Source organism: Pectinophora gossypiella, chromosome 5, assembly GCF_024362695.1.
Source record: "Pectinophora gossypiella chromosome 5, ilPecGoss1.1, whole genome shotgun sequence".
NCBI lineage: Eukaryota > Metazoa > Arthropoda > Insecta > Lepidoptera > Gelechiidae > Pectinophora > Pectinophora gossypiella.
This window is the reverse complement of record NC_065408.1, coordinates 10,605,731-10,633,171: the sequence shown is the minus strand read 5'-3', so window position 1 is coordinate 10,633,171 and position 27,441 is coordinate 10,605,731. Positions and strand designations below refer to the sequence as shown.

Genomic DNA, 27,441 nt, shown 5'->3' with positions numbered 1-27,441 from the left:
ATAAGTGTCACGTTTGTCATGACACATTCATGTTCACATTCATCAGAGTGGTTCATACATGCTTTTTGTTTTGTTTTCGTAATCATTCGAACTTGTTTGAATATTTCTCGAGGCATTCTTAATAAATTGCGTTATCAGTACAGGTATAAGTAAAGTACGCGTACCTATAGTTTTATGTATTCATAAATGTATGTACCCATCAGTTATGTACTGCTACGCTGGGTAGAGGTAAAATGTATGGTATTAAACATGAGCAACGTGAGTAAAGAATGTTGTTACTGGAGTATCGTGGAAGTATAATATTAGTTTACACATGCAATGCAGAAGTGTTCGACAAGATAAATACCATGTTACAGGTAACAAAGTGTATATTTACGTGTTAGTACATAGATATAGTGTAGGTAAGCAATAAACCCTCAAAGGAATTATATATTCCCTACAACGGTAGAAAGCTCTCCGTTGGTAATTTCAAGGATTTCTATTCCGAGGTAGACAGCTTAGTTTGCTAAACGAATTATGATTCTAAAACACGCAATTCAATTTATAACTAACAAGCATAGCGTGTGATCTATACAATGTGATGATAGTTACTGCCGTATAGGTACATTTCTTAATCTTAAAGATAATAGGTAGGTACCTACCTACCTACTTGCAAATACGAAATAATAGAGAATATTTGAATGCGCGTTTTTTGCGTCGAGTGGGTAGGTAATTAACAGACAATTCATCATTACTTCAGCCTGTCATACGATAAAAAAGTTGCTTAGTGTGTTTTGGGTTTCCCATGTAGATAATTATAAAATCATTGACCGTTGACGAATGCGTATATTTTATTTATTCAATACTTGTACGTTTTTTTTTGAGAAACACTTGACTAACACTACCTAGGTAAGTAATTAAGGACCTTATTAATATTCCCTCATTCAGCGCTTATCGCTATCGACCCACTAGAGTCGATTAATTCTTTCAAATATTTTTCCTCTCAGACGACGCCCTGAGCCGAGGTTCGCGCCCAACTGGGCACCCTCAGGCCTGTTGTCTTAAACGTTGTACCGGGTGAGAGTCTTCAGCGCTCCCCATTTGTCCGGCCAAGTAGTTAATGCCATCTGCGGCAAATCTACAATAAGTCACGTCAAAAAAAAAAAAAAAACCTTATTATTATAGGTAGGACAACCTACTAACAAACAATGACATAAAATTTCTCAAATCAATAAGTATTATACAATCAATAAGATATACGTACCTACTTACCTATAGGTAGATAAGTATAGGTAAGCAGGTTACTTAATCGCAAATAATTTGCCAGTAAACTTAGCTGCCTATACTCACGTTATGGTAGTCCTGAGAGTTGCATAGGCCAGTAAAGAACCTACCTAGTTGACTTGCGGAGAACATTATCTACTTACATACGTAAGATCACGCCTATTACCTGTGGGGGTAGGCAGAGACCGCGGTATTCCACTCCCTACTGACCCCGACACATCTAGTTAACTATGTACCTATACAGTGATTTTTGGACAGCTCCAAAGACAGTGTACAACCTACTTTTCCCGAAGATTTTTATTTACATAAGTACTCGTATTAGGTATAGGTACCTATCTACGTAATTTTAACATTATTGTAAAAATATTATCTTTTTGAATTAAATATCGAAAAGTAGTATTTAATGTGCTCCAAACTTTTCTATAGGTATTTAATTTTTTGCGACTAGAATGAAATAAAAACAGTACCTACCTATTGTCATATGAAACAAATTTGATTAAAGCATATTTATGCAAATTTCAAAGATAGGTATAATCGTACACAATAAAATATAACAAATTAACGAATGTTATGAAATAAATAAGGAATACCTACCTATAGGTACCTAAATAAAATACGTCTTACCTTTAAACAGAATTAGTATCTTCCAACGGCGTAACTCGATTACTGTGGGTCCTTCCTTGCCGGCTGATAAAAAACACGTGAGAGCAATTTTTTATTGATAAATGTTTGTAAATAAATATTTTGGCTGATTTTATTTCACATCGATTTACGTCGCGTGTTCGACAAGCACTATTCGGTACCGTCCGCGGCGCTACTCTGCTTCATTTGATTGGTGTAAACAAAACTTCCGCTTTTCGCAGCGCGCGCATTTTAATATTGCCATTTCAAAAAAAAAATGCACACAAATATTTTTTAGACAATGCTACTATAATAAATCTCCTTTCTCCTCGCTCGCTACTTTAGCCAAGGGCAAAGTATCCTTTCAAGCGATATATTTTTTGGCAAAAATCTTTTTTAATGCAAATAATACTTTTTCATTAAACTATTTCATTAAATTAGTCTTTGGTATAGTAACCCTGTCATAAAAAAGTAAAAAGTCATTGATGTCAATGTCAAATCTGACATTCGGTCGGCCGCCGATCTCGAGGGTTCTGATTTTGTAATAATTCCACTATTCCTAGCAATCGGTATATTTAGAACTAATAAGAATGAGTTACAAATTTGTAAAACTTGCCTCGACGCCGCTAATGGTAAGTGTATTCCTCTATTTTAGGTTACCCTGTTTAGACCCTAAATACGGTTCTAATTGTTATGCAATAGATGTCTGCCTTATACTGTACTGTGTCAATAAATTACAATTCGGCTCGCTTTCACCATTAATAAAACACTTTTGACTTAATTTATAACCAAACATTTCAACTATTCCACACCAAAATTAATTTATAAATATGCTGTATGAGTATTTTCTATTTGACCTTCAAGCATGTGACCAGCAGCTGTCAAATCAGTGCAAAAACTTATCAATAAAACTCACGAAATACATACAGCAATCTGCATGTATTAGCAGTTTAATTTGATTATAAGTCAATTATTATCATTTTTATTAGCATTATTTATTGGCAGCATTAAAGATACCTATCCTACTTTGGATACCGAAATGTACAACCTAACATTCTATGTAGGAAGTCTTCTCCTACAGTAAAAGTATGTAGTTTATAGTCAGATATGTTATAGACCTAATGCAACATAATAAAATGATGAAATTGAATCATCATCATTCAAATGATAACCTTTTGGTGTCAGAAATAATAAGTAGGTGTATAATAATATTGAAGAATTAATATACCTAATTGTTACGTTCCATGCATGATCATGATCAACAATAAAAAGTTATCTAAATAGAGATTGTCATACCAATCCTTTGTTTGTTTTATTATTTGTGTTTTATAAGATCTACCTATAACAATGTTATGTTATGTTTTATTAGCAGCTATATTTCATTATTTTCTATAGCTTTTGTAGATTCTTGTAAATTCTTCTCCTCAGTGATAACACCTTGCGAAATGATAGATTCAAAAATGTTGAATTGAACTTCAATAAGCTTATCTATGATTCATTCAATAAATGGTTCTGATTTGTGCATTGGGCGACAAATCGTCAGGCAAACTACATTTTCTGTTTTGTAAAGCAATCTGTTGTTTAACACAACTAATTTTACACAAGAATTTACACAGTAAACATACTTGTGACTTTACAATCTGTTATCTTAATTTCCAGAGTAGCAGTCTTCGGCTGACGTCCCGTGCTTATGCGACAACACATGATGCCGACCTTGTAGTCATAGGCTCGGGCCCTGGGGGTTACGTTGCTGCTATCAAGGCGGCTCAACTAGGTTTGAAGGTAAAACAGAATCTGTCTCTTAATAAGAAAATATAGAATTTTACAAAATGAAGTGTTGCTAAAGTGTCAGTGAAATGTGATTCAAATTTTTTCATAAAATAATGTTTCTTTTCCTTGACAGACAATTTCAGTAGAGAAGGACCCAACCCTCGGTGGAACATGTCTGAACGTCGGCTGCATCCCCTCCAAAGCGCTGCTTCACAACTCCCATCTGTACCATATGGCAAAACACGATTTCAAGAACCGAGGCATTGAAACTGGCCCGGTTAATTTTAACTTCCAAAAAATGATGGAATATAAGGTTAATGCTGTAAAACAGTTGACTGGAGGCATTGCCATGCTCTTCAACAAAAATAAGGTAATAATATTTTACAATGTCATCTCATAATGAAGAGAAAGACATACAGAAGATATGATTCATAGTTGAAATAAATTATTAAGTTTACATGCATAATTATTGCTTTTAGCATTAATTTAGTATATTTAATGCAATGCAATTGTTGTATTCTGAAATAATAAAATGTCCAGATAAATTATTTATATTCCATTAAACACTATTTACTCTAATGCTTACGTATTTACGGTTAGCAACATTCGTTTTCAAAAATTCTTGATCATTGGGCCATGGTTGGTCATAAAGTAAAGAAATATACTTAGATTTGTTCTTTCTCTTCCACTGAGACGTTGTTTATGGTAACAGGTGAAACTAGTAAAAGGCGTGGGGTCGATAGCAGCGCCAAACAAGGTGGAAGTGAAGGGTGAGAAGGGTGTGGAAACCATCAACACCAAGAACATTCTTATTGCGACCGGATCAGAAGTTACCCCGTTCCCTGGAGTCACGGTTAGTCAAATTAAGAATATTTTTTAAAGAATTGTATGGCATCAACTAAGCTTTTTCAGTCACATACAATTCCTAAGATTATTAATAGAATGCAGTTTTACCTTAGCAAAAAAATGTATTTGTTTAAGCAGAATGTTTCAAGATCTGCCTGAAATAAGTATTTGGGTTTTCTATTAACAGTAAATATTTTCTACAAACCAATACCAGTATTGCTAATTTATCAAAAACATACATTTCATACTGTTTACTTTAAAACTAAACAAGAATATAAAAAAGTAGACCATAAAAATATTGTTAATAAAATATATTTTTACCCCTAGTTTGACGAGAAGCAAATCATTACGTCAACGGGCGCTCTATCTTTGGAATCCGTGCCGAAGAAAATGTTGGTGATCGGTGCTGGAGTCATCGGTCTTGAACTTGGCTCAGTCTACTCAAGGCTGGGGGCCACCGTCACTTGCATCGAATTCCTAGGATCCATTGGAGGTATGTGCTAAATACATGTCATATGAGTCATGCTAATTACTGAACACTTTTCTTGTATCCAAAGCCTTTGGCACTACTAATGTATATAGTAGGCGTACGCCTAATTCTTGTCAGGGGCGAACCATAAGTCGTCAAAAGTCGTGTAAAAAATCATATAGGTTTAGCAACACTTAGTGTGAGAGTGTTGAATGTTTTCAAATCTACAAGAAAACTCACGTCGAAACCACGAATTAAAAGTCACAATAACATAAAAAGCAATTTTCAGTTGATATAATAATAACTATCTAATAAATAATATTTTTCAGGTGTGGGTATTGATCAGGAAGTGGCGAAGACACTTCAAAAGATACTGGTTAAGGAGGGAATGCAGTTTAAATTGAACACTAAGGTGATTAGTGTCAAGAAAGAGGGCGCCAACGTAAAAGTCGAAGTCGAAGCTTCTAAGGGAGGCTCCAAGGAGACTGTAAGTTTACACTTTTTTCTATTTTAATGGTATCTCTATATTGGTGTCGATTTTAGCAAGCATGTGATAGTCATAAATTAGTCATAAAATTTGACCCTTTTTAAACTACCGAAAAGGAAAGGGACGGAAAATCGTCATCCAACAAGTAAATAAAATTGTATGCAGAATTCATCACCATTCTCTTTATAATTTTATATTTATGGACTTCTTTATAATCCGTGCAAATCGCGTACCAAAAGCACTTCGCGACAAACGAGTTACATGTCATCGTGATATCTATATGTATACCTTTTAAAATTAACAGCTTTAATCACATACCCCTTTCATTGTGTTCATCAACTCAAAAAGGTATCAACTATTACTGTCCACTGTAGCTCATATCAGTCTGTTTATGTTTATACGTCTACTTAAAGTGATAACATGACAACTTGCAGTTGGAAGCGGACGTAGTACTTATCTCTATCGGTCGTCGACCGTACACCAAGGACCTTGGCCACGAGAAGGTCGGCATCGCGCTGGACGACCGCGGACGAGTGCCCGTCAATAACAAGTTCCAGACCACTGTTCCTGGGTGAGCAAAACGTACATACATAAACGTACCACTGCAATCTGTAATGGGGTGAACCATTGGTAAGAAGACAACTTGCAGCCACTCTGTACTGTCCTAAAGTAAACCGTTCTATAGCCCATTACTGTGGTCTATCACGTTAAAAATGTCGCAATCCCTCTTGTCAGTTATTACGACATGCACGGGAAAATTAGCAGCTAAACGTGTTATATGGTTTTGTTCGCCCCCGTCCAGCAGAGAAGCATAATCATCAAAGACAAATATGACTTTTGCTTCTTTCCTGTGGATTCAAATTACGAACCGCCCCCGCCAACCCTGACGTCAGTTATTTTGTTACTGAGCTGCCAAAGGCCTCTGACACGGGTCATGTAACAACTGCGTACTTATTTAACATCACAATCATCATCACTAATTTAAGAGCCACACTCTTGTCGGTGTAGCATTCTCCATGCTATTTTTTAGGGCACAATAGGGCAGTGGTTTCCCTCTTGCCTTCCGCTCTGCTCTCTGACGCGAGTGGGATAGCGACCAGAGTAGTCTATATCAAAGCCGTACTAGGACGCCTGTCCCATTACACACACATTACAAATAATAAAACACAAAACCATGTTTCCATTACAGAATTTACGCTATTGGTGATGTTATTCACGGGCCCATGTTGGCGCATAAAGCTGAAGACGAAGGCATTGTTTGCGTCGAAGGCATCAAGGTAACGTTTCAGATGTGGAACTATTATATTTTTGTCATCATTCTATATTAAGTACATTTAATTGAAATCGAAGGTTGGTATGAACCCACGCACTAATGCTTAGAGCAACGAAGACGTGGAATTGGTCGATCACATCGTGCGAGGAATCGTTAGAGTAGACATTCTGTCACTTTCTTCCTCGCGATGATTGGTCGATTCCTGCACAGATTAGATACAGAATAATGTAACAAGAACCGCCACCACCACCACCACCTAACAGAAAGCTCGGTGAGGTTTGGGTACTTAGTTCATCTTGCGATGGAAGAACCTCTGGTTACCCCAATTAGGATATAGTCGTGTGCTTATGTTATGTTGTTATGTAACAAGAACGTAACTGAATAAAATATCACCAGGGCTTACCAGTACACTTCAACTACGACGCCATTCCCTCCGTCATCTACACGAGTCCTGAAGTCGGCTGGGTGGGCAAATCAGAAGAGGACCTCAAGAAGGAGGTTAGTATTATCTAATACAACTCCATCGAGTAAGATATTTCTGAAAGCAGAGGTTAAAAAAGACAATAGTGAAGCATCGAACAGAGGGCTAAAAAGGTCACATTGTTACAATTCATATAAAAAAGCAATATTGCTATTTGACATATAAAAGTAAGTGCGCAATGTCAACAAATGTCAAATACGTATAGCAATATTGCTTTTTTAGATGAGTTGCAACATTGTGACCTTTTTAGCCTCCCACTAATTCATGATCTAATGTGAACTTACCTTGAAAAATTGCCCTCGTAATTTACTAAAATCTCCTAATCAGTTTGACGAATCCTTTTGCCACGATAGCAATAAGTGTCATCGACGTGAAGTAGATGAGTTCACACAATTGTACAACACCCATTCCCACATTTTGATATTCTTCTTCTCTCGTGTGCATCGTCAACCCTCTCATCTGACATTATTAATGTGGTATTAATTATTTTCCAGGGCATAGCATACAAAGTGGGCAAATTCCCCTTCCTGGCCAACTCGAGAGCGAAAACGAACGGCGAGCCGGAAGGCTTCGTCAAAGTACTAGCTGACAAAAAGACAGACGTTATTCTCGGCACACATATCATTGGACCCGTGAGTACATCATAAAGTTGTAAAGTAGTATTTACAGTTTATACCCTGTAAAACGTAACTTGATGGCATATCTCTTGTATCTAAGCTATATACCGTTAGCGCGAAAGAGATCTCTCAAAGAGACATCTTTCGTCTCTTTCGCACCAGACGATGTATTATAACTCTGTCCTGTTGTCATTCTAATCATACTATTTTTTAATAGGTATAAGCTTATATGCCTTCCAGGATCGTCCTTAAACTAGCTATACCTATTTCATTTCTTGCACGTATAGTAAGCGAAAGAATAGACTACAGAATTAGTACTACTATTAAAAAAATTGGACTATTTATTAATTTTTGAACAGGCAAGCTGCCGGAAAGAGTAACCTTGAACTTGACCGTCGGCTATTTATACACACAAACTCTTGCACAAAATTAATTTGGATAGCAATTTGAACTGTATGAATGTGTTTTATCAGGGTGGTGGTGAGCTGATCAACGAAGCTGTGTTGGCGCAAGAGTACGGCGCAGCGGCCGAGGATGTCGCGCGAGTGTGCCATGCACATCCCGTATGTTCTTCTATTTTTTTTAACATAAACATAACATAGTATCACACCTGTTTCCCCGAAAGGGTAGGCAAAGGTGCATAGTATATACACCTACTCCTCGCTAGCTATGTTTAATAGGGGGCAAGCTTGTCACCCGGACCCAAATCCGGCAAACCACGTGATATCAATTATCACTTATAACATCAAATTTAGTGGTTTAGAGCCCAGTAGTTTTCAATATTAGCTAAAAAAAAATATAAGTTACAATTGTTTTTTTGTAGTTTGCTTTGTTTACATTCGTTTTAACAGATACGCTAACGCTCATTAACGAACGTATAACCCGCACGAATCGAAATGCCTCGGCAATGCGTATTGTCCTTGACGCAAGGTGTTCATTTAAATCAGACGGATTATGGGTTACCCAGCGTAAGCGTTAGGAAATTTATTGTCTAGGACCTCAAGGGTGATAGACGGTGGAGTTTTGTACATAATACTAATAATTTATTTTTCAGACATGCGCGGAAGCCCTGCGTGAAGCGAATCTGGCGGCGTACTGTGGGAAACCCATCAACTTCTAAGACATCTAGGCTAGGCTTAACGCAGGTCCGACGTAAGGAATCTTGTATGAATCTGAAGCGAATTTTATTCGATAATTCATTAATGTCGTGTTGTAATTATCATTGACTCGTTCATAAAACAGTGTATTTGAGCAGAAAAGAATGTGGAACATTATTTATTACTAGTTTGTGATACGCATGTTTCTTTATAGCAAATTTATTTCTTAACAATGTTTTTTGTTATCGCAATTTCATTCCGTTCGTAAGGAGACCTAACAGCTCTTGCATTTACTGCAAGTTGTATACTCAATGTTCTTGGGATATTTATTTTCTTTTGTAAATAGATTTACATAATACAATTTCGTTATGTATAAAACTTATCGGGTGGTTTCATTTTTGGTATTATAAAGTATTTACACAGGAGGGCTTTATTATCAAAAACAGTAATTGAGTTTGTGATAATTGATTTATTATTATTATTAGCTCAGATTATTAGTGTGATGAATTTATAGGATTTCACAAAGGTTAATATCACAGCAAATAAAACGTTAACTTTGAATAATATTAATTCTTACATATTTCAACAAAATAACAGCATAAAACTAATGACTAGATTGACGTACAACAATATGACACTCGTAAAAAACAAAGAACAAGTTTCACAAAGCGAGAAGTTAAAACACCCGAAGACTAACCAATTGCAACAATCGTGCCGAATTTGCCGGCCTGATAGCACTAAAAATAGTGTCGTCCTTCACTTACGATAACTGTAAGACAGAGATAGAGCTAGCTTTAAAAGTCAAATTAATTTTGAGCTTCCATATTCGGCACCATTGCATTGTTAGTATTAATAAAAAAAAAAAAAACAGGAAACAACAGTAAAGTATATAGGTAAATAGCACGATATATCATAGGAAAATATGCTAAAGTTAAGAGAGAAATGGTCGGAAACAAAGTAAGCGTAAATCGTTGCGTAGTATTTAAGACTTGTAATGCTATGAGTAGGTGCAGTAGCAGATGAATATATGAATATTCAACTCTTGAGTCTCGATGAGTATTATAATTAACAGTAGCCCAATGAGATACTTTTTACGATATGTCCAGAGATACGCACTTATGACGTCATCAATAAACGTAGCCAAAAGTCATGCTCTGTTATAGAACTCTTAAATCATTCCAAAAGAAAAAGTTCACTGATTTATTAATTTCTAGATTATCATTTTATAATTATTGACCCAGTCATCTAGTTATTGATCATGTTCATGTAAGTTCTTTCCAATTTTCAGAGATAAGATCTCAATCAGTCACTAATTTTCTTAGGGTCTCCTACTCAACGGCTGGGATGAATTTAGGGCATTAGGGGCCACTACTTTGAAAATCCTAAGCCAATCTCAATGTTCTTACATCCCTTTAAAGACTAACTTTTTCAACCCCAAGTATCCATCACCTGACTGCACATATTCAGGTAAAATTTCGGCGAAAGTATTTCACTGTACTGCGCGCAGTCGTTAGAAAACATGATCGCCCCGGCCATAGTCGTCGCGTTCGACTCCATGTATTTACGTAGTACTGTTTCCAGTTCTAAAACAGACAAATTGTTTTCCAAGTAAAAGTTCTTGGACAGACGGAAACATATCTCCCACAATTCTGTGTCTACTGGAAAGATGCTGATGCATTTATCAATCAAATTCGCTGCCTTTAGAGAAAGGTTACACTCAGTTATGTTTGTCACAGACTTTAGAGAAGTATTAGGCAAGTACTCGAGTTCGTTACAACAACAAGGTAGTGTTCCATACGTCGCCGAATCGATCACAGGGTATGGCTCCTCATTCAGAATAGACAAAGACACGTCTTTGATTCTCTTGGACATAATATTCGTTATAACAATCTTCAGTTCATCCTTCTTCGAGGTGTAACTCTTGTTTTTGCCTATTTCTTCACAGTCTGCTACTTCAGTGTGTCGAAGATAAAGCTGCTCGTCTTCAGGTCCGGTTTTCAAATTGTCAAGGAGTAGTTTCAGGCATTCAGCGTGTTGTTTGTTGTGGTACGCGAGTTTGGCTGCCATATTGCGATTCGCGGAAAGATTATCGTCGTTTATCCAGGGCTTAAGCAGAAGAATCATATCATCGGCCCAGCTCTTCTTGTCAAAGTCCTCTAGAGAGTTCAGAGGATTAAGGCGAGGTTCAATGGGCTTTCGTTCAAAGCCCTCTATGTCGAATGGGAACATTATTTCAACTCTATCAATAGGCTGGAATAGGAACTTGTTGTTGTTCCTACTGGCCGGTATTTTGATGACACGTTTAGTAGTTTTCATCATTATGATACGATTGTTGGCCTTTTCCTTTTCGTTCGCAACCTGCAAGGCAAAGTTTATTGAAAATCTAGGTTAATTTTACATAATAAGGTCACGCCTATTTTCAGTTGGAAAAGGCATTAATTTACATGACTAAACTTCTTGTGCTGTAGAATGGCACGTAAGGCAGCTGTCAGAATAGTATATTTTCTTGCTATGTCTCTTTTGCACTACACTACACTCTATCTTTCTGTCCTGCCCTCATACACACCATGGTAGAGCGCAAAAACTGTAAATAGTTCCTTTATCGATTCGATCACAAGGGAAGAATGTTTTGTTATTGAATATACTTGTCATTTCTGAGTATAATTTTACTTACGGGTAGATGCATGTTCCCAGTGGTATAAACCCGTCCTTCGTCGTCTATGAAAACGGTAAAGTCGCCGCCACAAGCGACCAGCGCTCGCGTCTTCATACTCTCGATCTCTTTGTCTGGCGTCTTTGCGCTTTTATCGTTGTCCGGCTGAGAATTGTTGCGCAGACGTACCTCTGTCGGTATGTGTATCTGTTTTCTATCGCCACTTCCTATTTACGAAAAATAATAGGTATGTTTTATTTCGTACAGGATTGTTAAACTATTTAAAATTATATTCACAAAGTGCAAAGTAAATTACCGAGCTGTCCATCGAAGTTTAATCCCCAAGAGTATAAGATACCCAGATTGCTAACAATGCAGGAGTGATGCCAACCGGCTGCTAACTGTAAAAAGAATTAAATTGTTTACAATAAAATTTTGCTGCCGACCTATCATGTTAGAAAAGCCGGCCAAATAATTTGCTAGTATACAATAATCTGCTACAAACGCAACACCAGAGCTAGACGGCTCACGTCACGTTAACACGGCGTAATTATTGCTGGCCATACGTAAAAATAGACGCGTATGGGGTGTGCGTACCTGCAGGATGGTGCCGCGCACGTTGTGTGTGTCGAGGGTGTGCGGCGCCAGGTGCGGGTCGGGCGCGGCGTGCGGCGCGGGCGGCTCGCCGCGCCGCGCGTGCGCCGCGCGCACCTGCTGCGGGCTGGCGCCCCAGCACCACACCTGCGCCTTGCTGGACAGCGCCAGCTGCCGGTGCACGCGGTTGACAAACAACAGATTACAAACACCATCAAAGACTAAATGCAATATTTGAGCTAGAAAAAGAAATCGAGGATAATTTAAAGAAAGACCAGACCAAGAGTACTCTAAACCGGCGATCGTGCATTTAGTCTTTGATGAGAGTGGAACGAAAGTGGTGTGTCAGGATAATTGTAAGTGGAATTCCGTGGTATCTACCTACCCCAACGGGAAGTAGGCATGATCTTATGATTTTATTATTTATGTAAAAGAAAATCCATATAAACTTTTGCTAGTTGTGATACTACCAATAGATTGGTGTTTAACCAAAATGTATATCAGTGGACATAGCGTTTTTATTTTATTCTTATTCTTAATATTGTTAGGTTTTCTGTAATTTTGTGCGAATTTGTGTTGCCTTCATATGGCAACACTAGGAGAAAGGGTATAAAAAGGCGTGTTTGTCTTTCATTGGGGTTTTCTTTTAATTCGAGCACGCATCGAAGGCAGACGTACCGTTTTGAACACGTGTACACTTGTGTTTGAGCACGCGTGCGTTTTGGAAATTTAGAGTAAGTAACCAATATACTTATTATTTATTATTTCAATGGTTGTTTTATTTATAGAGCATGTACCTGAGGCAGCTTTATGTATATCCAGGTATCCGTATGTTAGTTAATGATCATGTTACCGTGGTCTTACTACATTTCAGAAGTGGGATCGTATCCATATGTGTTAATCAGGATACACCGTTTTTGAGATATTTTACTTTGGAAATATATCTGTATAAATATATACATACATATATATTCATCACATTCCAAAATAATATAGGGTTATCTGAAGAATATTTACATGTTCCAATGTTTTCGAGTTCCAGATTATGCCTCTTGAAGACGAGATCGTTCCACGAAGACGAGCCGAGCCGAGCCGAGCCGAGCCGAGCCGAGCCGAGCCGAGCCGAGCCGAGCCGAGCCGAGACGAGCCGAGACGAGCCGAGACGAGCCGAGACGAGCCGAGCCGAGCCGAGACGAGCCGAGACGTGCCGAGATGAGCCGAGACGAGCCGAGACGAGCCGAGCCGAGCCGAGACGAGCCGAGACGAGCCGAAACGAGCCGAGACGAGCCGAGCCGAGCCGAGCCGAGCCGAGCCGAGCCGAGCCGAGCCGAGCGCAGCCGAGCCGAGCCGATACAAGCCGGGAGCGCAGCCGAGCCGAGCTGATACAAGCCGGGAGCGCAGCCGGAGAGAGAGCCGGGAGTGCAGCCGGAGAGAGACGTCGCTTCACGCGTCGGCACAACGAGCGACACAGCCAACGACGTCGCGGCGAAGGGCAGGAGGTGCGACGTTCGTCGGCAGCTAAGGGAATAGAAAGGTCAGATAGCCCTACATTTTCATCTAAAGATGTTCTTAATATTGTTGAATCATTAGTTAACTTAAGATCTTAACCTAATCCGACAGCAGTCGCCACATCACATCCTTCCAGTAGTATTATGAACCATGTTACCCGAATTTGGACCCTCATCGAAAATTCAAAAGATTGATACTTGGTTAAAGAAAGTTAATGAGTGTGCCACTGTTTACGGATGGGATGAGAACAACCGTTATCCACTTCGCAATGCAGAAACTGCAGGAGTTGGCCAAAGTTTGGTATGAAAGCTTCAATTCTATTTTGTACAGCTGGGCAGAATGGCAGCAAAAGTGGTTAGACGCATTTCCTTTTGAACATGATTATGGCCAATCCCTGGAGGATACGCTTAGGCGAAAGAGTAGGTTTGGTGAACCGCTAGAGGTTTATTATTATGAAGAATTAGCCATCGTGAACCGGTGTGACATCGAAGGGAAACGAGCCGTGGACTGCATTATCCACGGATTAAGTGACAAGACAATTAGATCCAGCGATAAGCGTTACGATGTACGCAGCCTGATCAACTCCATTTTCTGATGAGTAATAAGGAGAACCAACCGCCGCCCGATCGCTTTCATTTTAATAAAACAAAGTAGTCGACTGAATCCACAGCGGGAAGTAATAATGACAATAGGGATAAATCAGTTAAGACTTCAAAAAAAATTCAAGTTACAAATTATTTTGTTTTAACTGTAGGGAAAAAGGTTACCCGTATCTTAAATGCCCCAAACCTCTGGTCCAATGTACAGGATGTCGTAGGTTCGGTCATAAAATGGAAACTTGCAGAGTCCCTTTTTTTTTGAAAACCGTGATAATCTAGGTAACATTCCTAAAATCATGCACATACTTACCTCTAAGTCGGGCTCAAAATATTTCAATACAGTTAGGGTAAATGACACCTCTATGATATCGTTTATAGATTTCGGTAGCGAAGTTTCGCTCATAAAACAAACAACGACACTGATTTTGGGGTAGACTTGTGATCAACCCCCGACTCCACTAAAAGTTTTGGTAGTGATTTTATTTTGTCCATGGGCAGGACACAGGTTAATTTATGCATCGACGGTGTTAGTGCGGATGTTTTGTGTCACGTGGTTGACAGTAATCTGCTCAATTGTCCGATATTAGTAGGACAGTCCTTCACCGAACAGAAGCAGGTGCTGGTATTCAAGAATGCCAACGAATTGAGGTTTTATTATGATGATGAATTCCCTTTTGCTAACGGTGGTAGTGGTGATACTGCGAGTGTAAAGGTCGTCTCCGCTTCATGCGCAAGATTGAGTGGAGAGGCGATTATCAGAGCTCGTACTGATGTTGTGATTAATTGATATGTTAGGCTTAGCGGAAGAGTCGTGGGGAAGCCAAACCGAGAATTCACGATAGCCGGCGGGTTATACAAAGTAGAGGAAGGTCAGCTCTTTGTTCATATTACCCCATTGTCAGCTTTTGTTATATTGATGAAGGTGATATTATAGGTAGATGAAATAGAGTTCAGATTGTCAATCATATTTGTACATCACCCACAGACCTCGTTGGCGAGCATTTAGGTATAGAACCTAAAGATGTTAACTTTAGCAAAAACGCTTGAAGAGCCACATAAACGACGTCTATTTTAACATTTTGAACGAATACAAGCATTGCTTCGCGCAATCATTAGAGGAGTTGGGATGTACAAATATGACTGAAATGAAAATTGAATTGAATATTGAGCGTCCTGTGGTTTACCGGCCTTACATATTGTCGCACAAGGAACGACAACAAGTAAGAGAAATGGTTGGTGAGATGATGAATGCGGGGATTGTACGAGAAATTGTATCGGAATATGCGAGTCCAATTATGTTGGTTCGTAAGAAGGACGGTAAACAGAGGCTCTGTGTTGATTATAGGTTTCTGAATTCAATGACAGTTAAGATAAGGTACCTGATGGCAGTGATTGAAGACGAGATTGCTCGATTAGTGGGGCAGGCCTACTTTATAACTTTGGATCTGGCATCTGGATACTACCAGGTGCCTATTGCAGAAGAATCGAAACCCTTAACTTCCTTTATCACCCCAGACGACCAATATGAATTTAATCGTATGCCGTTTGGGTTGGCTAACGAACCAGCTGTATTTCAAAGGCTGATGAATAAGGTATTGGTTTCCGCTAGGTTCTCAGAAGCTACCGCTTACATCGATGACGTATTAACTTACGAAAAGGATGTAGAAGAGTGTTTGGATAGGTAAGAAAGGGCTTTACAGTTGATAGAAAAGGCAAGCCTAACTCTGAATTTGGCAAAATGTAATTTCTTACAGCAGAATTATTAACTATTTGGGTTATGATATTAGCGCTGCTGGGGTGCGGCCGGCTGACAAAAAGACACAGTCAGTGTTTGATGTTCCTCGTCCCACCAGTCCACATTCCGTCCGCCAATTTCTGGGACTAGTAGGATATTTTCGGAAAATTTATAAGGAATTACGCGTCTTTATCACATCCGTTGAATAAGTTGCTCAAGAAGGATGTGGAATGGTGTTGGACTGAGGAACAAGAAGCCGCATTTGTTGATCTCAAGAGTAGTCTGATAGATAGGCCAATCTTAGCCATTTACGACCCGACCGCCGAAACACAGTTGCACACTGACGCCAGTGAAGTGGGCGTCAGTGGAATATTGATGCAGCGACGTAATGGAAACGACACCTACCATCCCGTAGCGTACTATAGTCGCCAGACATCTCCAGAAGAGAAAAGGTTTATAAACTTGAGACTCTTGCTATAGTAAGTTCGCTCAAAAGTTTCGGGTTTATCTTCTGGGTCAGAATTTCAAAATCATGACCGATTGTAGTGCGTTGCGCTCCATGCTTTCCAAACGTGATTTGGTTAGACGTATTGCCCGCTGGTGGCTGTTTTTGCTTTTTGAATATCGTGCTGGCACGAAAATGTCGCACGTGGACCTTCTATTTCGGAACCCAATTGAGGATCTTAGTTCAATGGAAATTGACGCTGGTCTTTACCCGACGGTTATGTCAATCAATGAGGGGGACAGGTTGTAGACTCTTCAATTAGGTGATAGTGAACTGGGTCGCATTCGGGAATTTCTTACCACTGATATTGATGCAGATGGGTTAAAGTACATAACAGAAAACTAATTCAAATGAGGGCCTATTCCACGTAAACGAAAAGTCGAGGTGCCTTTTCACACCCTGTACATCAATCACCTTGGACCTTTTTGTGCGATCAAAGAGAGGAAAACTCTTACCTATTGGTAGTCGTAGATGCCTTTACGAAATCTAAATTTATCAGGCCAGTCAGAAATACCAAAAACAGTTACAACAACGCGAGAATTAGAAGATATTTTCTATACATTCAGAAACCCAGATCGAATGATTAGCGACCGCAGTACTTGCTTCACATCGTACGTGTTCAAACGTTTTGCTCGGATAAAGGTATTAGACACGTGTTGAACGCAGTTGCAAGTCCTAGGTCCAATGGACAAGTAGAGCAGTGTAATCGCACGATGTTAGGGTCGTTAACTGCGCAAAATCTTAATTTTGACAAGAACGTCTGGGATGACAAGATAGGTAGAGTCCAATGGGGCATGAACAACACCCGTCGGAAGACAACGGGACGGACTGAGGTAATGTTTGGACTTCAGATGGATGCGGAAATTAATCCTATGTTGAACGAAATAGTATGCGAAACGCAAAATTATACTTTATTGTCAGTTCGGGAATCCCTTAAAGATGTAAAAATTGACGATTCAAAGTGTAACAATGTTACCTACTGAATAAACATATTTTTGAGTTTGAATTTGTTGGGATTGATGACTACTTCACTTAACAAATCGAATGTCACCCTGGATTCACGTTAATGATGATAAAGAAAGTAGTGATGAAGATGACTGATTGTGTCATTATTATATACAATCAAAAGAAAGTAAGTAGAGGTACTGTTTGTTGGATGAAACTGTAAGATGTGTATTTAGTAATAGCTTGAGAAGGAGGGCTCATAGCTATTTAATTAAGGTAACTTTCAATTTTGTGAGGAGGGTTCACAATTATTTTAATTATCGTATATAAGAAGGAAGGGTTTGTATACGATAGTTACAAGTGTGAGAAAGAAGGTTCACACTTAATTGCTTTGCAATAGTTCGTGAGAAAGAAGGGTTTGCGAACTATTGCCAACTTGAATAGCTTTATAATGTTATGATTATTTTAATTATCGTATATAAGAAGGAAGGGTTTGTATACGATAGTTACAAGTGTGAGAAAGAAGGTTCACACTCAATTGCTTTGCAATAGTTCGTGAGAAAGAAGGGTTTGCGAACTATTGCCAACTTGAATAGCTTTATAATATTATGATTATTTTAATTATCGTATATAAGAAGGAAGGGTTTGTATACGATAGTTACAAGTGTGAGAAAGAAGGTTCACACTCAATTGCTTTGCAATAGTTCGTGAGAAAGAAAGGTTTGCGAACTATTGCCAACTTGAATAGCTTTGTAATATTATGATTATTTCAATTATCGTATATAAGAAGAAAAGGTTTGTATACGATAGTTACAAGTGTGAGAAAGAAGGTTCACACTCAATTGCTTTGCAATAGTTCGTGAGAAGGAAGGGTTTGCGAACTATTGACAACTTGAGTAGCTTTATATTATGATTATTTTAATTATCGTATATAAGAAGGAAGGTTTGTATACGATAATTACAAGTGTGAGAAAGAAGGTTCACACTCAATTGCTTTGCAATAGTTCGTGAGAAGAAAGGGTTTGCGAACTATTGACAACTTGAATAGCTTTATATTATGATTAGAAAGAAGAGCTGATGTTTCACCCCGTAAATGTGATTATATGTCGTTGTACTTTTAGATTTTAAGTGAAGCTTTGTAACTGTTCTCGATGAGTGTGGAATCACTTGGCCCGCCGAATGTTAGGTTTGAACATTAGACGTTTTGTCTACGTGCATGAGGACATGCACGACGTCAGGATGGTCGAATGTTAGGTTTTCTGTAATTTTGTGCGAATTTGTGTTGCCTTCATATGGCAACACTAGGAGAAAGGGTATAAAAAGGCGTGTTTGTCTTTCATTGGGGTTTTCTTTTAATTCGAGCACGCATCGAAGGCAGACGTACCGTTTTGAACACGTGTACACTTGTGTTTGAGCACGCGTGCGTTTTGGAAATTTAGAGTAAGTAACCAATATACTTATTATTTATTATTTCAATGGTTGTTTTATTTATAGAGCATGTACCTGAGGCAGCTTTATGTATATCCAGGTATCCGTATGTTAGTTAATGATCATGTTACCGTGGTCTTACTACATTATCTACACTAGATCTAACCATACTGAATCATAATAGATCAGTTGGAAACCCATCTGATGGCATATAGAACTTTAGTACTAAACATATGAACGTGATATAAAGTCATCATCATCCTTCATCATCCCACTAGGTGTGGTGTGCACAACTTGTATTCCTCTTTCATTCATTCCTGTCAGTCATCATCTCAGTACTCACACCAGAACATGGTATATAGCATGGCATAAGAAAACCAGGTTAGCCCAGCTGACGTCATCCCACCCTGCGTTGCCATTTCGTAACGACCAATGTTTTTATATTCATTTTGCAAAGCAATTTTGAACTTTTAGTAAAAGATTTAATTACAGTTTTGACGATTTTTATATATGTGAAAAGTAATAGTACTCGTAATTACCTAGTAATTCACTTAATTTTCAATAACAAAATTTACGTCCTTGAAATGTTGGAGATACCAATTTTTTGGTAACACAGTGGTACCACTTACGTCATCAAACGCCTAGCAATGGCGGCTTCTCATAGGGTTGAGCATACCTGGTTTTCTTATACTATGGTATAAAGTATACGTACAATTAACAAAACCTGCATTGCAACACTTACATTATGAAAATATCCAACGGCAATCATATCAATAGGGTCGGGTAGAGCGACTCGTACGGGCACCGAACTCTTCTCCCGCGTGCCGACGCCGAGTTGTCCAAACACCCCGGCGCCACAAGCCCACACCTCCCCGTTCTTCATTAGTACCACAGTATGACAGGCGCCGCAACCCACGCTTAACACCTGCATACATCAACAGTATTCAAAACACATACTTAATGCGCCAATAAAATTGCAGAGGTACACTCAAAGCAGGCATCATCGGCATTCCCGATCGTCAAATCAAAAAATTGGCGTAAATTCATTTATTTATTTTCATAGGCATTAGCCAAACAATTTATACATGATATATGTTAATAATAGGTGTAGGATATTTTCACGTACTTAAGTACATGTACAACTCCATTATCCACGTATTAACCGGAGCTATTATTCGAAATTTTTAGCAAGGATAGGTTCTGGCGTTACGGCTTTTTTCAGTTGTTAACAATTTACGGTTACGGTTCATGTTTACAAAGTGATTAGCTAAATGAATATTGGATATACAAATACAACACACAAGGGACTCGGGAATAAGTATCACGACACTCCTGTTGGTATAAAGTAGCATGACCAACGACCATTTTTAAAAGAAATCATAAGTTTTCGAACTTACATCGGTTCGCTGTTAGGAATACAAACAATTTATTATCTCCCATACGATATTTAAATTATATTTTTAAATAAACTAGCACAATTAATAAATTGTTTCATCTTTGGGAACTTACATTGCGTCTCCGCTGAGAATAACAAAAACAAAAATAGTTTATAATCTGTTATTACAATACAATACAAAAACTCTTCACTGTACTTCAAATATTAAAAAATAAACAATTGGGTAGTCTCCTAGGTCAAAAATAAATTATGAAATTCTGATGACTAAATAAAGACAGATCTAAAAGGTGACAAAAAAAAGTTGTACTTTTTCTATTTAACTAATTTATGAATTTTAATAAAGAAAAATGTAATAATGAGTGCGACATTTTGTCACATTTTTCTATGATGTCACAGGTTGCTTTTTCATACAAATTCCATAGTAATTTAGTGTTTTGACGTAAAAAGTTACTGATTTGACTATTGTCATTTCGATAATTTATCCTTCATCGGTCCATTTTTGCACCAAAGACCTTTCAGTAATGAAATATTCCCTTACTTTTCTGCCTTGAAACTTGGTGACCAACTGCGGGGACCACTGGTCGTCGATGCTTCCAAGACCGAGTTGACCGTGAACGCCCCAACTGATAAACACAATATAACATCATTATCATACAAACTTGTTATTTGCAGTATATATTATGTGATGGAGCAATAAAAACCAGGAGTGTATGAATATCCTGTTACAAAGGAGCCAGGCTGAGGCACTTCTCTATTCTGATTTGCTAGTATTATCCCAAAATAACGGCGGTGGTACAGTGGTTGACTTGTTTCGGGAGTTCCATGTTCAATATATCATAAACATTACTTTGTGATCTCTAGTTTGGTTAGGACATTACAGGCTGATTACTATTTAAAATGATTCGTGCGTCTTTATTTACTGATGTAATCCGTAGTCGGTTACATGAGCCATGTCAGGGGGCTTTTGACGGCTCAATAATAACCCTGTCACCAGGGTTACTGAGGTTGGTAATCCACCTCACAATCCAAACTATAGAAGTCATAATACATTAACGAAATAAAAAAAATAAGGTCGCCTATTGAGCTTATTTTATTCGTTTGTACATGTCCTTTACTTATGTCTTCGTGCAATAAAGAATTATTGATTGATTTGATTAACACCTTCATTGTCTTCAGAGGAACAACATTATCTATATCTCTCTCTTTCTCTCTCTATCTCTCTCAATCTCACCCCCACGTGTAGAGTCGTCCGCCGGCGTCGAGCGCCGCGCTGTGGTAGTGTCCGGCAGCCACGGCCACGAGCGGCGCGGTCCACGCGGCCGCCACGTACATCAACGCGCCTGACGCCTTCGCCGCGTCCCCTATAGCGCCCGCCCAGCATGAGCCCACACCCAGCTGACCGTAGCTGTTGTCGCCCGCTGAGTATATCTACAAGATAGATAGATTTATTAGACACATTCAAAACGCAACAATCCCCCTTTTCATGAATTGACATGATATGGCGACGAATCCGGCGAAAATAACAAATGTTTGTTGTTGTTCCTTTATGTTTCTTTTGTGTGCAATAAAACACGTTATAATGGTAGCGATTTCTGTAAACACCCATCTAATTTTATAATGAATAAACAGTCATGGATGTAAATCATCCAGTCTCTTTTCTTTTCGACGAATAAGAAAACGACAGGTATAATTTAAAATAGAATAACTTAATTTTATTTTACTTTGACAGTTTTCAAAGTTCTTCCCTTACAATAAGTGCATGAACGAAATGCAGTTAATTTTAGAATCGTCAAAATATCCAGAATAAAAATAAGTTCTAGAATAAAACAACAAGGTGGTCAGAATTTTTCTGTAAGCAATGAACTCTAACTCGAAATGACACATGAACATTTTTACACTTAATAATAAAGATCTTAGTAAACTTACTCCATTTTCCGTCAAAACCAAAGTGTGATGTCTTCCGCAGGCCACGTCTGTGACTCTGCCTATAACTTCAGTATTGACCGGTGTGTCCGTCATTATTATCTTGGCATTTCCGTCGTCGACTACTGCCCAATGCGCGAGACCACAACTCAGAGCCCTTTTCGGTACAAACTGGCTCTTCCAAGTTTCAGCTGTTTGCGTTATATTCAGATGTATTTCTGGACATGGCTCTCTCGCTTCTATTTCACTTGCTACGTGTATGAATGTCGTTATAAGGTTGAGCATTCGTGTCGTCTAAAATAAGAGAAAAATATAAACTACATCTCTGTGTATTGAACGAAGTCAAAAATTAAGTTTGGGAACTAAAGTCACTTGTATGTTGGTGGACGTCTACCATAAGTTGGCAGAACATGGCGGGCTGGCTGGCGGCCCCACTTATTGTCATGACAATTTTAGTTCGGCTTTCAGCAATTGGCAAAAAGACACGCCATATTAAACTTTACCTTCACTATGAATAAACCATCACAAAAACGATCTCATACTTACATAGAGTGTCGTCATTCCCTGTTTCAAATCGCGCATCACAGGCCGTAACTGATCTTGTAGAGGATTCATCCATATACACAAATTCTGTAAAAAAAGTAACTCATTACTTTTTAAACAAGTTCGCACGTACAAGTTGGTAACCCATAATTACATTTCTAAACTAAAGAACTCACCTTTAAAACAGTCGTATCAAATTTCCCACAATTTCCAGTAACGAAATGGAACAACCACTGAGCGTTTTCCTCCAGCAACAGCGGTATAAGACAACTTTGCGTCAATAGGCAGCTCACGGCACCCCGGCAGATCTCTTTGCGAGACTTTATTGCCGATAGCAGTAAACTGGGGTGACCACGGTGTGTGCTGAACACAGGCAATACATCCCAAAGTCCAATAGCTGCTGATATCGAAGACAACTCTGACAGTTCCACCGACGACATTGTCGTGAACTTTACGTCCCTAAAAAGTTTTACATTGTTAGGCGTTTCGGAATAGTGTGGTCTGGCGAATAAATATACAACTTTTCGCTTACAATTGCTTTTTTAAAGGTATATAATGGTGCCGATTCCAGCAGACGACGATGAATTATTTTATTTTGTCTGTTCTAAAAATCAGGCATGTTAATGATATGAAGTTTCTGATCTGGCAATATTTTACCAAATTCCACCAAATATAGTTTGTGTCTACCAGAATCGGTTACTTTTCCAAAATATTATCTAAAAATTAAGACTCACATATCAAACTTCTCTTCGCTATTGGTGCCCATTTTGAGTAAAGTTGCCAACAGTTTGATAGTAATAGCTGCATTGCCGAGACTGCCTATGTTTCCTGTTTGTTTATACATTGACAGTTCATGGAGTCTCCCGAATACGCCCAGACGCGCAACCCAGCCGTCTGGTTGACTCTGAAATGATGACGATAATAATTAATGAAGTAAAAACAGTTACCTAACAAATGTAATTTTCCGTTTGATCACAATGATACCAGATTATGACGGTAAATGACGACGTGGCTGAAGATGAACCACGCTTACCTAGCAAATGCCTAAATCTAGCTTGCTAGAGTAAGTAGTAGTCTAATGACAACTAGAAAAAAACTAGCTAACGTGAGAGCTACGCTCTTGTCGGTAAAACATTTTCCATCTACCTCTATCCAAAGCCACTTTGTTGATTTCTAAAACTCCACGACCTCATAGTGTGTACAATGTATCTCGTATCTATACCTATTTATACCTAGATAGTACCACAAAAACTAATACTAAGGTATCATAAGCATAGTCAGCATTGAATATCAAACCTGCGATAAAGAGTAGAGGTACTGGGCCGGCGCGATCTTGCCGCGTGACATCAGCATATCGGCGGCGGCGCGTAGCAGGGTGGGCACAGGCGCGCCCAGCGCTGCGGCCGATTGCTCCGCACCCACGCCACCGCGCATTATCAGGCCCACCAGCCATTCACACGGTTCGCAGCTGGGGTACGATGAAATAGAGAGTATTATCATTCATGTTACTGCTAAATATCTCAGAATTTATTCGCAAATATTCAGATACAACTTGCATTTTAGATTTTTAAGAATAAGAAATACCCGTATATGTTGTATTCATTGCTATTTCGGTTTGAAATAAGCACCGATGGTGATTCAATAAAGAAGACATATTAACAATTAGCCTATAAGTAAAATCCAGTTAAAAAAAACTAACTTACACAGTATTCAAAACATAAGCCCCATGGGATGTAACAATAAGACAAGACTCGAGGTTAAACCGTGGCAGTTGCAGGTCACACAGGAAGGTAGGTTCGCGCCATCCGCCGGCCAGGGCTGGAGGCTCCTTGGTAGACATTACGTACGCTCGCCGGACCTCGCCTATGAGCTCCGCGGACCACAGTTCTGAGAACTCTCTCTTAGCGCCAAGAAGACCATCGCCCTGGAATAAAAAAATCATTTGCATTTATCGCGTGACTAAAGCTACTTTAGTGGCGTCTGTATGGTTACGTTTTCGCTTGCGGCGCGACTTATATCGCAGACTTTAGCGGTATTCACCTCACCGCGCGCAACAGCGCGAACCCGTACAGACCCCGCTGTTACTAACCTTGTTTCGCCATGCTGCGAAACTGTCTGATAACTGCTGAATAAGTATCTGACATGCCTGCTGGTTAAGTTCTGCTTAGACTACCAGAGAGTTATCTGCACATGGTGAGAGACCAATAAAGGTCAATTAAGTCTCTTTGAGAACCCAGTTGACTTAACTTCATAGAAGTCTTAGTTCGGTCAATGCTTTGCATTGCATTTCTAGGTAAATCATACATACAAATTAGCTTCATACCCACTTGTGAAATTCATTAGTCATTATACATTTTTCAAATGCTTACTCACCTGTATAACAGAAAAACTTGCACTATGCACTTCCAACTCATTTTTCCTCAATAAATACACAAGTCTCTGTGACCACAGACCTTGGATATAAAGTCCATCTTTCTTTATCCGAGGCCTTAGAGTTCGAGAGGGAGTGTCTTCATCCGGGCTTTCAAGCTGAAACAGAAGTAACATTTATAGCAGACTTTTCATATTGACAATTATCAACATTCTGTACTAACTTGTCCAAAGATACTTAAATGTTTTAATTATTATTCCAAAAGTATGTATTTCACTCACAATAACTTCTTAGCATAAAAAATGTTGCAATAACTTTACTCACTATTAAAGTACCCTCATTTAACTCAAAAGCAGTAAGAAAATGTCGTCCATTCACATACTGAGAAGTCAAAGCCCAGTTATTTGAGCCTTTTCTGAACATTGGCAGATAGTCAATTGGTTTTAGCATATATTCCACAGTGCACTTGTTGTCATCTGTAATTAAAAATTAAATTATAATAATTATTTTTTGCTATGATATAGGGAATAGAGAGAATTTATACATTAATACAACCAATACTTATTAGGTACAAAGAGCCAGAAATCTATCTACCTGCTCTATCCTATTGTATTTTTCATCCATCCTCTTCTCTTCTAATTGTATTTTTTACTATGCTGACTGAATGTCAAAAAAGTAATGAATCATAGGTAGGTACAATAGGTACCTACCCAATTTTCTGGTCTGTGTTTAATCAAGTATAACACTGTACGTAAAGGTCACAATCTCGTCACAATGAATGAACATTGTGATCATTAACATTGTGAAACTGCTAAAGCTAACTGAATTCAAACATTCTTAATAAAGATTAAACAGATAAATATATGAACAACATAGAAATAAGTGATGTGATAAAATAGCTACCTCAGCACTAATGCTGCTTGTGATTTTTAAATAATAATCATTATTATTAGTAGATACAGTTTAACTTTTGCAATTCAGTAAATTAAAAGGCCTAAGGTAAGTCTGAAGTAAATGAATACTCAAATAAATAAATACCTTTTGATCCTTGTGCAAAAAGGGTAATTTTGTCTTTAGAGAGTTGTTTTATATAGGACATGAAACCATCTCTCTTGTTGTCTGTTTGTGATCTTGTTTGCTGCAGCCAGTTGTAGCCTACTGATCGGTGCTCCAGGACTAACTTCCATTGCTGGGTTTTACTACTAGAAATCTAGAAAACATCATTTAGAAACAATTGTACTCTACTACCTAACTTAACACCAAGATGATTTGAATGGACGGGAAGGTTATATAATATGTTTGTAGACAAATATATTATAGTGCTAATTAAATAATTCAAAATCAATTAGATTTACTAATAAAGTATAAGAAAGCTTACCAAAAGTGTAAGTAGATCTAAAGAATCATCAAAACATATTTGTAATTCAGATATTTCTCCAGAAACTTTAGTTTCCCCAACTATACTTTGTGACTCTAGACAGTAGAAAGTAATTACACCACTCTGAAAAAGAATAACATAAACTTACATCGAAAAAACTGTAGTTTTGTTCCAAAAACTGAAAAAAAATATTAACTTACCTTTGATCCAATGATTAATATATTATCCGATTCTTTTGTCAACCACCATACTACGGAAGAAGGCTTTGGTATATTCCCTAGTGGGAGGACAGTCACACCAGTAAGTGACCACTTGAGGTCGAATTTGCTTTTTGAGTCAAATAAAGGAAGATATGGCACAAGTAACAATTTCTGCTCACTCACAATGAGTAACCAAGTTCCGCTTGGTTCAAAGCACATGCAGTAAATAGGATTATCCAGAAAATCCCAATCATAATTGTGATCAAATCGTTCTGACTGAGGGTCTATGTAAATGAATACCAATTCCTTGTCACTGGAAAAAGCCAAGAACTTTTTCAAGCCTACTTCGTAAAAACTGTAAGTTACAATGTCAAGATGAACTAAAACATCTAATTTTAATAAACCAGAAAAATCTAAATTTTCACTTTGTTGAGCCATTTTCCTGTTTTGGTTTCGGGTTATGTTTGTGTATTAATTTTTTTTTTGACTTTTCGTGAAATGTTTGCCATATAATAAATTAAATTATCTACCATCCTTTTTTCATTTGTTTTTTCACTACACTCCTTACTTAGTGCTTATCATGTGCTTATTCGTCTGTGTTATTCGTGGAAGGCGTGCAAGGTGCGTGCAAGCCGCTCAGTCAATAAGTGAGCTAAAGATGTATAAAAAAAATTTGGGGAGCTGAGTTTTATACTCATGAGGTATCTACTGAAAGGTTAATGTTACTCATTATTGTGA

General features: G+C 38.3%; 3 protein-coding genes across 3 annotated transcripts in view; 1 reads left to right on the top strand and 2 right to left on the bottom strand.

Annotated features, from left to right (window-relative positions):
- LOC126367190 (actin-associated protein FAM107A) overlaps positions 1–2,102 on the bottom strand; it is a 31,251-nt gene extending 29,149 nt beyond the window's left edge. The window contains exon 1 of the mRNA XM_050010611.1: positions 1,888–2,102. The gene's annotated coding sequence lies outside the window, so the exon portion shown is untranslated. The remainder of the gene's footprint in view (positions 1–1,887) is intronic.
- Positions 2,103–2,366: 264 nt separating this feature from the next.
- Positions 2,367–9,306, top strand: LOC126367161 (dihydrolipoyl dehydrogenase). Its single transcript, XM_050010572.1, has 12 exons — positions 2,367–2,516; positions 3,544–3,666; positions 3,788–4,024; positions 4,367–4,507; positions 4,828–4,993; positions 5,299–5,456; positions 5,891–6,027; positions 6,646–6,733; positions 7,126–7,227; positions 7,705–7,842; positions 8,301–8,390; positions 8,882–9,306. The coding sequence occupies exons 1-12, from the start codon at positions 2,475–2,477 to the stop codon at positions 8,945–8,947; spliced, it is 1,488 nt and encodes a 495-aa protein (XP_049866529.1). The 5' UTR covers positions 2,367–2,474; the 3' UTR covers positions 8,948–9,306.
- A 717-nt stretch (positions 9,307–10,023) lies between these two features.
- On the bottom strand, positions 10,024–27,169 carry LOC126367149 (uncharacterized). Its single transcript, XM_050010552.1, has 18 exons — positions 26,704–27,169; positions 26,504–26,626; positions 26,164–26,335; positions 25,450–25,601; positions 25,128–25,283; positions 24,458–24,678; positions 24,051–24,222; positions 23,489–23,658; positions 22,931–23,213; positions 22,758–22,841; positions 22,215–22,505; positions 21,520–21,716; positions 20,827–20,911; positions 19,635–19,817; positions 12,175–12,342; positions 11,894–11,978; positions 11,599–11,804; positions 10,024–11,282 (listed from the first exon to the last, which is right to left on the bottom strand). Exons 1-18 carry the CDS (start codon positions 27,139–27,141, stop codon positions 10,353–10,355), a joined length of 4,116 nt encoding a protein of 1,371 aa, XP_049866509.1. The 5' UTR covers positions 27,142–27,169; the 3' UTR covers positions 10,024–10,352.
- Between the last annotated feature and the right edge of the window lie 272 nt (positions 27,170–27,441).

Excerpts from the sequence above, each read along its gene's own strand:
- LOC126367161 (XM_050010572.1), top strand. The coding sequence starts at position 2,475 with ATGAGTTACAAATTTGTAAAACTTGCCTCGACGCCGCTAATG. Across the intron at positions 3,667-3,787 it reads CGGCTCAACTAGGTTTGAAG|ACAATTTCAGTAGAGAAGGA; the intron begins GTAAAACAGAAT and ends TTTCCTTGACAG. Across the intron at positions 7,843-8,300 it reads GCACACATATCATTGGACCC|GGTGGTGGTGAGCTGATCAA; the intron begins GTGAGTACATCA and ends GTGTTTTATCAG.
- LOC126367149 (XM_050010552.1), bottom strand. The coding sequence starts at position 27,141 with ATGGCTCAACAAAGTGAAAATTTAGATTTTTCTGGTTTATTAAAATTA. Across the intron at positions 25,284-25,449 it reads TAAATGAGGGTACTTTAATA|CTTGAAAGCCCGGATGAAGA; the intron begins GTGAGTAAAGTT and ends CTTCTGTTTCAG. Across the intron at positions 22,506-22,757 it reads AGGGAATGACGACACTCTAT|ACGACACGAATGCTCAACCT; the intron begins GTAAGTATGAGA and ends CTCTTATTTTAG.